Source organism: Elgaria multicarinata, chromosome 3, assembly GCF_023053635.1.
Source record: "Elgaria multicarinata webbii isolate HBS135686 ecotype San Diego chromosome 3, rElgMul1.1.pri, whole genome shotgun sequence".
Taxonomy (NCBI): domain Eukaryota; kingdom Metazoa; phylum Chordata; class Lepidosauria; order Squamata; family Anguidae; genus Elgaria; species Elgaria multicarinata.
The window spans coordinates 128,556,262-128,568,400 of record NC_086173.1 but is presented as its reverse complement, the minus strand read 5'-3'; the positions used below and the strand labels follow the sequence as shown (position 1 = coordinate 128,568,400).

Genomic DNA, 12,139 nt, shown 5'->3' with positions numbered 1-12,139 from the left:
ATCCACACAAATTTCTATGCAGAATTTTTTTTAAAAAGGCAAACTGATGCAGAAACAGAACAGAACAAACTTTAGGCTGGAAAACTGAGATAAACCAAAGTTGACAGATTCACTCTCCATAAATAAATTACATTTTTTCTAGTGTAAAAGCATACAAAAAAACCTGATGTAACTATTTTTATGTGTACCTTTATTTTCAAAACAAGCCATAATATGGATTCTGACCTGAGATAGCTAAGAAAATGGCTATGGGTTTTTTTTTTGGTATGTAATGCTTTTATATTACAAGGCAATATAAAATATGTGTATTTTGGTTATTGTCACTACGCTCCTTTCCTCCTACCCCCATGCAGCCATTGGACACCCAGCTTTACCAACAAGTTCATAGTGATAACCCCCAAGCAAGAATAAATCAGCCAATAAATAAAACCTTAAAGAAATTTGTGTGGCCATATATACAATTAAAAATACAGACCACAGCATTTCGGTACTGTTAATATGCTACACTCCCCTTGAGGAAGTGGATGCTATCAACCAAGGCTTTGGAGTCTTGGACTAATTTTCACCAGCTCCTGGCCATGGAATAATGTGCCGCAAGTTTTCAGCTCCTCTCTAGGGACTATTGCAAATGCTCTCAAGGTGCAGCAACTTCGCAGCTGAGTTATACATTCTTAATCACAGGAATCATTAGATTTGCCACAGAGGGGATTAGGGGACACCCATGTGGCATCCCCCTGTGGTACAGTGCCCGGCAGGATGAAGACCTTGAATGTCCATGGCACCACTGGTCAGATAGCACCTAAGTAGCAATAACTTACTTCAGAGGTGGGGGGGGGAATGGAGTAAAAGAGCCACAAAATGAGATCCTGGGTTTATGGGGAAACTGCTAGAAGGAAGTTGCTCAGGGGTACAGCACAAACTTTGCAAGCAAAAGCTCCCATTCTCAATCCTTGGTATCTTAGTGGAGGACTTAGGTGAGATCTACACCAAGCAGGATATTGCACTATGAAAGTGGCATGAAAGCGGTATATGGAGGCAGGATCTACACTACTGCTTTATAGCGGTATTGAAGTACACTGTCAACTGTTGGGGCCCATGACACATGCCATATACTGCTTTCATAGTGTTATATCCTGCTTGATGTAGATGTGTCATGGGCCCCAACAGTGCACTTAAATACCATTATAAAGCTGTAATGTAGATCCTGCCCCAGTAAGATTCCTGTATGGAATCCTGAGTTATCACTGCTGATTAGTATAGCAGGTTCCTCTGTTCCTAGAAATATCTTTATAGTTCTAAGCAGTGCTATTGGATGACACAGGGCACAATAAGATTACATCCTCTCCCTGCACAATGTAATTTTATGAAATTCTTACATGGAAAACATATTCAGGCAACATGACATAGTTCTAAAACAATGGATAATGTGTTGAACTACAAAGCACAATGAATGCACGTTCTGCTTTATATGGATGGAGAAAACCAACACTCGGGGGAAAGAACTTTAGTCTTTTTATAGAATCTAGTGTGCTAGCTGTGATGGATTTGAAATTAATCTGGGGATGGAAATTGAAATTATTCTGAAGATGGAGATTGTTATTGAACATGTAAATAAAATACACATTTGGGAAATACTCCTTTTGCCATTTTGAAGTCTTGATCACATTTACAGCTGGAATTTCTACTAACCTTCAGTTAAACAAGGTGCTTGTAATGTCAGAAATTTCAGCAACTAAGAATAGCAAGAAAAGAAAAGGACTTTTAGATGTCCTTTTGTTTGCTTTAGCCCTTTGGACACCTTCTTTTCTGTTGCTAAAAGCGTAGGAGGAAAAAAAATGACTCAATGAGTGTTGCTGTTTCATTATAGCAGTGCTATAGAAAATCCAGAGTCCATCAAAGAGTTAGTTGTGCTTAACCTAATTCATTTCAACAGGCTTTTACGTGCCTGTATGCTAGATTGTTTTTTAAGGGGTTTAATGATCATATATCTGTTCTCAGTTGTTTCCAACAGCATCACACAAAGATATGGTACAATCTGTTGCTTCAGAATAGCTTAGAGAGGCACAATGTACTCACAGCCAAGAAGAATCATACAGCATTTGAACTGTGATATATTTGTGAGGAGTCAAAACTAAGGTAAGCTAAGAAATCCAGGAGAAAGGGATTCTTCCAAGAAGACCCATTGAAAAGAGTAGGACTTAGATTAGACTAATATTAAATATAACCCATTGGATACAACCCAAAATCAAGAAGATTTTATGATGCAGACATTCCCACCCTTAATTTCCCTCTTTGATTAAGCATGATTGGAAATGCATGACAGCTGGAACAGTGTTTACAATCCTCTGTGAAAACAACCTTGATGTTCTCTGCCTATCTTCCATTGATTTGATGGGCCTACTTTTCCATTCAAAATCCTCATGGGTTTATAAGAGTAGTGAGCACCCAATAAATATTTTTTTAATTAATTGGAACATCACCTTGCCCTTTTTCGTTTAACTCTTTCTCCTTTTTAGGTTACGTATGGAGAGGTGGCCACTAATGCACAGGTAAAGGGTGTTTTGTGGTTATTTATTTTCAATGCATGCAGAATCCTTATAAACACTCTTCTACACAGTGCACATCAAAGAGGAAGTAGATGGGATAAGGGGGATAGGTTATGCAGCAAGTCCTTCCCATACAGCAGTAATTTCACACAAATTTAAGGCAAATGAGGGCTCCACAAATCATTACCATGTTAGTAAAATTCTATTCGCAGCTATTTCCTACAAGAATCTCATCATGCACATATCCATTTAGAATTATGTACATTAAGCATGTCTTCAGATATGGCAGTACCACAGAGAGTATTCACAGATATGAAAATTACATTGGATGTATCTGGTAACTCCACTGGTTTGTGTGGAGTTAGCAGTTACAATCTTTTTCATTCCTGATTCAGGATGGATAGAGACACCAGCTAAACATTTAGGAATAGATTATTATGTACACATCCCGTCTGGGTGCAGGGTGGGGTGGGTGTCTTGCAAGGCTAGGAGCATGAAAATTAACAATGTTGCCACCTGCCCACTTGCTGCACCTACAGATCTACAGAGATATCTATTATCTGTTTTTGAGCCATCTCTGCAGTCAGCTGTCTCCTACACTCAAGGATAGATTATCATCAGGGAAGAGAGGAAATATATATATATATCACAGTGGTCGACATGAAAAGTATGTGTCATAAAAAGGGGGGATCTCGTAAAAATCAAGGTTTACACTAAGGACAAATCCATTCATTATGTTTTAGTGAGTGATGTCAAAGTGAGAATCATCCATGTTTCTGAATCCACGCGAAAAAATATCAACTTCCAAAGTGCTTGTGGATCTCCCTTGTTAAACGCAGCATGCCAGCTGTAGACTAAATTGAACTTTGGTTCCTATAGATCCCACCATTTCAGACTTTATATTTCCAGGCTGCAGCTACAACACACTGAATACTGAGCATGCCCAACAAACACAGTGGAATTTAAGAGTGAGCAACAGAGTATAGGATTGTGCTGCTAGCATTTCCCAGCTGTAGTGCTCACTATTATTACATATAGAAATCGGACTTACAGTGCTTACAAAATGATAATTGAAATGTTACACGACCCATTAACAGGGTCACTTACACTTTTTATCTTAAGATACAAATGAGACAATTATGTACATTATTTTATTTTGGAACAGAATTTAGCCCTGTTCAGAAATTCCCTTCCATGCATTCATAATGCATAGAGGCAAGGGCCATGGGCCCCATCTCCAATGTGGCCAACTCTGTCTTCCAACGTCTGCACAATTAAGGTTTGAAAGAGGAATGTGGGACATATGGTTCCACTGCTGCCTCCACATTTGGGGAATTCTCTATACAAAGGGATTCAGCTTTCCTCTGTGTTCTCCACAGCCACCAGCTTGGGATTCCAGGTCTCCCTACAGAAGAGATGTCTCAACCTGGCTTTCTCTTTTCCTAGATCTGAGTGCTGCTCTCTTCAACTAACTACCAGTAACCCCCAACTCTCTGTTATCCACCTTCCAGCTATTCTGTCTGTAACAGATTCTCCCTGATCTTAAAAAACAAAGCAAACAACAACAAAAACTCCTGGCCTATCATGTTCCCCATGGAACTCTTATCTGCCAATCATCCTTGTTGTCCCACCTGACTAATCAAAACAAAGGTAACTTCTCCTCTTAAATGTCTAAAACTGCCTAAAGCCTCCCTGCATAAGTCCTTGTAACCAAGGCAACTACAGTTGTTTAAGGCTCCATACACAGCAGCAAAGATGGGCCTCTGACTTATTCAGCCACACAGAGGTGGCACAATACTTTAAAACACGGACAGTTCTTTACACAGAATTTCTTCACAGGGAGCCTACAATGAATATACAGCTGAATATACACATACATCCCTCCGTGCAATCAAGATCCCTGAGTAACTGGCATGACCAATCACATAGAGGAGTCTATGCATAGACCTTGTTCTGAATGCATGCAGGTTGGCAGAGCTGAGCTGGTCGGGGCAGTGATGTTGGCTGTGTGGAAAAGAGGGGGTGCATCAAAGCTCCTCTCCTTGAGGGAGATTTTTAAATTGATCTTAAATTAGTAAGATTAGACACTTGACTATGCATTTTGAGGGGAGTTTGGTCATTGGCCGTAATCATGAAAGAATAGGGTGGCCATCTCTGTATATATGTTAATTTTCAGAAGACAGTCCTCTATTTGAAGGCATCTTGTATTTAAAGGGATGGTTCAAAGATAAAGAACCCTAAGAAGGGAGAGAAGGAGTCTTGAATTTGCCCGGCAACGCGCTTAGCAAGGCACACAAGACACCTGGTCACAGTCTTCCCACTATGTTCAGATTATTGTATTTCTATTAATTATTTCTAAATTTACATATGTACTTATAAATTAGCACATGCATTTTAAATTTTATTTTATTTGCACTTCTGTATCCTCTTTTTTGTTGACAAATTTTCTCTTTTTTGATGTAAGTGGCTACCCCATGTCAGGATCTGTTCTTTAAGATTCCGAAGGCTCAAATAGGTATCCTGTCAGTCAGTTCTATCTTTCTACTCATTGGACAATGGTGTACCATATAATTTTGGACACAGTAAAATGAAATCTGGTTATAACTGCCCAGAGAGCTTTGGCTATTGGGCGGTATAAAAATGTAATAAATAAATAAATAAATAACTTGTTTTCATATTTTTTTCCAGCTGTGAACTTGTGGTCAGTCTTTACATGGACAAAAAGGAACTGCTTTAATGGCTTTTAATCTTCTCCTTAATTGCTTATCCAAATTCTTCTGTATGATTTTACTCAGTGCTATTTGATTTCTTTGTGTGGCGCAATGTGTCGTAGGATCAGGCTATGATTGAGTTGTGTCCAATAACTCAGGAACATTGGGTGTGAATCAGGTTGTGAATTAACTTCTCCTAGAGAAGTTCATTTTGATTCAACACTTTGCTCACAGTTTTGTAAACTGGGACTAGTTGAATAAGATTAGTGGCCACCAATGGGAATCATCTAGCCTGTTAGATGGTTTTACCTTGCCTTCATGACCTATGGTTCTGTGTTATTCCATCTTTTGGAGGTGAGGTGATGTCATTTGCAGGAATCCTGGGGCTGAGCAGACATAAAAGCTGCCAGGTCCACAGCAGAGAGAAGAAAGCCATGGGTGGAAGAGGAAACTAAGAAACTTCTGCCCCCATTGAAGCTGGTCAACACCAGCAAAGGCTCCTGGCCTGCTAGGTATTGAAGGCCAAAAGATGTGTGAAAGTGTGTGAAACTTTTAATGAACTATCTCCCCAGCATCTGGGTGGTAAACCATAAAGTGACCCCAATTGTGGCCTCTATGTATACAATGTCTAATAGTGAAATCTGTTTACATTTCTTAATGTAGTTTTCAGATGGTTGTTGTTTTCCTGATTATGAATGGAATTCACCTCACATGTAAAGGCAATTGTAATAAGAGCCTTTAAGCAATGACTTGGTTTGAATCAGACATTTGTTTCTTCTTGACATGTCAACTGTTCATGCAATTCCAAACTGGAAATTAATATTGTGCTTATCTTTTATTTAAGCACCAAGCCAACGGCCAGCAAACATTGCCTGGAAATTGACCAATTCAAAGATATGCTTGAACTGGGAACATGTGAAAACAATGGAAAATGAGTCTGAGGTGCTAGGCTACAAAGTAAGTTGGTAATAGAGACTCCTGGAAAATGTCGTGACTGGTGGTATTTTAATTAAGGCATTAATGGGTTTTTTAAATTAATCTAAATCATTATCTTTTATTCCTTCAGTTTGTTTATTAAATGCAATGTTTAGAGCATGTAGAATGTGTGATGGACAGTTAGATAATAAAATTAGGCTATCTTGAGATCCCAGTGGCTGTCTCCACATTAGTGGTGAAAGCAAGTACAAAATGTCAACAAGTCTTACGTTAATAATGGTGCCACAAATCTATTCTTTTAAAAGGAAAATATTGCTCAGAAATATTGAGGCTTAGATCACAAGGGAGATGAGTGGATGCTGTTCAGTTTGGGAACAAAAAGGGTGTTCTTCCATACCGTGTTCTATACACCAGGGGTGGGGAATGTGTTGATGGACTACAACTCCCATCAGCCCTAGCCCACGTAGCCAATGGAGAAGGTTGAGGGGAGTTGCTGTCCAACAATATTTAGAGGGGCACATGTTCCCCATCCCTGCTATACAGCTTACATCAGAGGAGAGTAATCCAAGCTCCTAGGATTTACTTTGTTTATACCAGAACACAAGGGCCCTCCAACTACAGCCAGGTGCAAAATAGTGTGAGCTTACAGCTCTTTCACTCACCTTTGCCATATGTCACATAGGATGCATTCAGCCTCCAGCGAAGGATGCATCAGCACCGATCAATGCCCCCATTGCCTGTCTCTCCACGCCAGGCACAGCAACAACCGTTGGACATGTTACCTCAAATGACAGGGGAGATATGGCACACCCATTGCCAAGCAACACTTGCAGTGGTGGATCAATCCCATCTCCTATCAAGAGGAGAGATGGCTCCACCGTGGATTCTTTCTCTGGCGACAGCCACTGCAAAAGACATACCATGGCCTTCGCTGGAGAAATAATTCCTGGTGGAGCTGTCTCTCCTCTTGACAAGAGGTTGGATTGTCCTCTTGGCTGTCGCTCAGCAACAGGCACTCTGTGCAGTGCATTTCTCCTCCCCTTCCACTCCATGGAATGGTGGTGCCCCAGTAAGGTAAGCAGTAACCAGTGCTGCCATTCAGGGGGGAGAGACGGGGTTGGGGGAGAGACGACAACTCAATGGAGTGGAAATAGTCCACTCCACAGAGCAGCACATCCATGTTGCCCAGGGGCACCACACAAATAGCCATCTGTAGACTATTTCCACTCCATGGACTAAAGTGTCACTGAACACACCCTCTGTCTCTTCTCTTCAAAGAAGCTAGATGAACTCTTCTTTTTGAAGAAGCTACGTGACTGGCCTAGGTGTGATTCTGCAGTGTCACATGTGTTCTAGATCTCATTGCGTGTATTCAGTCAAGCAATAATTCTGTTAATGATTTCAGAAATAAGAGTGACTTCTTGTGTTCTTTAAATCTCTCACATTATTTTTATTTTTTGTAAAAAAAATGAATGGGGAAAAAGGATATTATTGTTAGGAAGGATTTAAATTAAACCAGATATGTAAGCAATGTATTCAAATGTTTAATTATGTAAGGGCGCAATCCTATGGGTTGCACCCTCACTAGACGGAAGCCTCCAAACTTGGAGGCCTCTATGTGTGTATCCAATGCCCTGCTGGGCTGAAGCCAGCAGGGCAGGAGGAGTGGCAGAGGCAGTCTTCACCTCCTTGTCTTCCAATCTTTGTGTTTTTCGGGGGAGGGAAGAAGGCTGGGAGAGGTTCAGGATAGCTTGCATCCTGGCCTCTTCAGCCTCCTCCCCTTCCCACCCATCAGAACGGTCTCCTCTCATTCTCACCATTCCCTCCCTCTCCAAAGTTGATTTTCCTACCTTGAAGGGCTGTGAGAGGTTGAGGGAGGGGGATCATATCTGACTCCCCCTTCTGAGGTCAAAGTGCTGTCTCCACCCTTGGAGATGGGGAGAATTCACACTATCTTATGGTCTACTAGCTTGTCTAGGGGCTACAGGATTGCTCCCTAAAGTATGCCTGTCCCAGGTCATACTATCTTACTGGTCCCACATTTGGAATAAAGACATGAGACACAAGTTATGGACTGAAATGATGGCTACAATTTTATTAATTAACCTGTATGAGCTGAAATCAATAAACATAATGCCCCCCCCACTCCTACGTCTAAGGGGAGAGGTAGGAAGTGATGCTTGTTGATGGCTCAGAACTTCAGATCAATCCTTACTCCTTATTACAGGCAGTTCCATTGCTGATCCTTGTTCCTCACTGCTGTCTCTCTTAAGGATGCCAAGGATTTATTTTTATTTATTTATTTATTTATTTATTTATTACATTTTTATATCGCCCAATAGCTGAAGTTCTCTGGGCAGTTCACAAAAATGAACGGTGTCAGTCTCCCAAGCCCTTGAGCCTTTGAGGTTGAAATGGCCACCATTGCCCAAAAGTTTCCCTTAAACTGATAAGCTGTGGTTTGGGTAGACACCAATGAACATCACATCTCTTAGTGTTACCAAGCTATGGAGTGCCAGTTCCCTAACACAAGCTATCTCCTACACCTAGTTGTTGTTGCTGTTGTTGTTTTCTTCTAAAGAAATACCTTTTCTTACAGCCAATTAGGAAAGAAGGGATAAAATTCTCCCACTCAGACCCATAAATGGCTGCTAATACAACAAGGCAAGCAATTGGGTGACTAGGTTGCTGTTCTGCTTAACATAGAGGCATAGAGGACATAAACTGGGTCATATTTCTACAAAACATTTGGCTATCTACCATCTGTAATACTTATTCATAACAGGAGAAATTGACCATGGTGGCAGAAACAAAGGACAGTTTCTCCTATTTTTCAGACCGGGGGTTAAATCAGATCTCTAGTATTTTACATTTAGGATTTATGCTTCTGTCACCACATATTTCCCCAGACTTTACTGAGATATCTTTTGAATAAGTAAGAATAATTGGGTTCAAATTCAGTCCTCATTCTGTAAAAAGATTGATTTGTCATCTAATAAGTAACTGTGGTTGGACATGTCCTCCACAAATGGGGAAATGTGACAAGTTCTTTTTTACACTGCCAAAAATTACCATTATAGCTAACATTTATAATAAGCTAACGGCATACTGTTTGTTCATAATGTAATACATTTTTTCTGGTATTGTAGAGTTTCTATACGTTATTGATCAAATAATATTAGCTTTCCAAGGTCTTGTTCTCTCTTAGTCATTTAATTTCTTTGACTACTTGCGATTTTTAAATGCACACAGGAGAAATCTTGTAGGACATGACTGGTCAGCTGCTTCAAACACTTGACTAAAATTCTGAAATCCATTTGTTTGAGTTCCACATGGGATGTCATCTACAATACTGTAGTCTGTAAAGGTTGATTCACTCAATTGCTAACGTAATCCATTGTGTTACAGGATTCAGAGCTGAGAAATATGATAACTGGTTCTCGGAGTACCAGTTTGCCTTAACTACATGCATGTACATATAATGGTCCAAATACTATTGCTTTATTGTTATACTGTAGACAGACTATAAGGTTGAGGTAGGACAGATGTGTACTGCATGAATGATGGGCAGACATTGTGAACATGTCTCTCCACCCCCTCAGACTGCATAGGGTGAGTCTCCATAGAGAATGTTTGTAACCAACTGGAGCAGTCCATGTTTTTGCTGAATGCGTCCACAGGGTGCTTGAAAATATGCTGTGGAGCGACTTCATGAGACCCGAGAATACAACCCACCATGTGGAGAAAGCTTACAAAAGCAAGCCACAATAACATAACAAGCTCTGCCCTTCTCTCCTTTGATATTTAGATTTTGTATAGGCAAAATCGACAAAGCACCAAGCATATACTGGAGACAAACAATACATCCGCTGAGCTGCTGGTACCTTTCGAAGAAGATTATCTCATAGAAATAAGAACTGTGAGTGATGGTGGGGAAGGTAGCAGCAGTGAGGAAATTAGGATTCCAACCATGTCAAGTGAGTTACTTCCCTCCTGCTCCCCACCTCAGAAAAAAAATAATAATGCTGTTGCTCTGGTCCCTTGACTGTTGGGAAGAACTAAAGCTAGGAAGACCTTTAACACTAACTTGATATTATAGTATATCAGGTAAAGCTGGGAACAGTCTCATACGTGCCTGGTTGGGAAACGAGAAAGCAATTAACATTGGGGGGGGGGAGAGAATTGCGATAAAACATTCAGGGGGCTGAGTGAGGATCTGCAGCTTGCTGATGTAAGTAAAACCTGCAGCTGTACAGGCTGTGTGGAAATCAGCTACTGGGCCACAGTGAAATCAAAGCCTTCAGCATAATAATCCTCATTATTTACTATTTTAAAAGTGCCTAAAATACACTAGGGGCTGTGCATAGGTTAAAATAGAAACAGTCCCTGCCTGCAGGCTCACAATCAAAGAGAAAACACAAGACAAAAGGGAAGGGGAGATGGAAGGGAGGAAAAACAGTTTGCCAGTTGCTGTGCAAGACCAAGGGTTGATTCTTTTCTACGCAACTAAAAGTGAACATTGGCCTAATCTACACCAAGCAGGATATTGCACTATGAAAGTGGTATATAAAAGGCAGAAGCCACACTGCTGCTTTATAGTGGTATTGAAGTTCACGGACAACTGTTGGGACCCATTGACATATGCCATATCCCACTTTCATACCATTATATCCTTCTTGGTGTGGTTCCTGCGTTTTATATACTGCTTTCATACCACTTCCATGGTGCAATATTCTGCTTGGTGTAGATTAGATCGTTGTCTATTGAAAAGCATTTTGTTAGGGACGAGGTGAACTTTCTGTCTAGCGACTTATAACCATGGTTACTATTCACACATGCAGTCATCAAGTGATGGTCACACAGGTATGAATCTTAGAAACTGAGAGTAGCTCAAACGGGGAGAAGTCAAAGGAAAGAGCAAAAAAAGGCACAGTGGTATGAAAAGCAATGGAAGGGTAAAGAAAGACGGCTGGAAAAGATCGTGGTGGAATGAGATGAATAGCGGGAGGAAGAATTCCTTGCACAAGAGGTAGCAGCAATAGAGACAGCATAGTGGCAAGAGATACAAATGGAAGATTTTCAGAATGAATGTTAGATAAACAAAGAGAACAAGAAGGAAAGTGGAAAGAGTAGAGACATGAAATTAGGAGGATCTTGCAAAGAAAACCTATGGAATTTAAAACATGACATATACTAATCACATTAAAACCAGCACTTATCAATAATGTTTCTATCATACAAAGCTGAGCGGTCTTTTCTTTTCTTTTTCTTTTTACAGGCTTAAGCTCCAAAGGGACACACACCTGCCACTTTGTAGTTTACATAATGGCAACTAAATTTCTGATTCTGATTTATATTCTCAATTCCTCTGGGTTTTTGATTGAACGGAGCCAACAAGCAGCCCCTGGACCTTTTAAAACCAAGCAGCCATAGTTGTTGGGAGATTTCCCCCAGCCCACTTGAAATGCAGTTACATCTGTCATCCCTGAAAATGGAAGCTATTGAGGAATATAATGAACCGCCCTTTAAAATGTAAATATAATTCAGGTTGCAATTCTAGACCTCGTTTCCTGGGATTAAGCCCTCTTGAACTCATCAGGGCTATCTTTTGACTAGAGTCATGTATATCAAAAATATATGTGGGTTTAAGATATTTCTGGATTATCAGAATAGGGCCAGAAGGGAACCATGTGATTTTAAATCAAGTTTGTATTGCAGTGATCTATTGTGGAAATCTAGTTAATCTGTATGTATCCCAAACATACAAGATGTTAATAACAATGAAATCTTTGACCAGTATGAAAAAGGTTTGCAGTTGTTTGTGATGTATGACATTTCTCACTTCGATCTGTAATGAAACAATATATATTGCATTTTCAAATTTAATAAAAAAATATTTCTTTACAATTTTCCCTATTGTATGTTGAACTAGCTGTGAAGATTCTA

At 40.1% G+C, this 12,139-nt stretch overlaps 1 protein-coding gene across 1 annotated transcript in view; it reads left to right on the top strand.

Moving 5' to 3' along the window:
* Positions 1-11,673, top strand: part of LOC134395538 (contactin-6-like) — a 278,197-nt gene extending 266,524 nt beyond the window's left edge. Inside the window, exons 22-24 of the mRNA XM_063121702.1 lie at positions 6,102-6,214; positions 10,002-10,170; positions 11,472-11,673. Coding sequence (XP_062977772.1) covers positions 6,102-6,214; positions 10,002-10,170; positions 11,472-11,626 — 437 coding nt within the window. The 3' untranslated portion in view covers positions 11,627-11,673. The remainder of the gene's footprint in view (positions 1-6,101; positions 6,215-10,001; positions 10,171-11,471) is intronic.
* Positions 11,674-12,139: the final 466 nt, after the last annotated feature.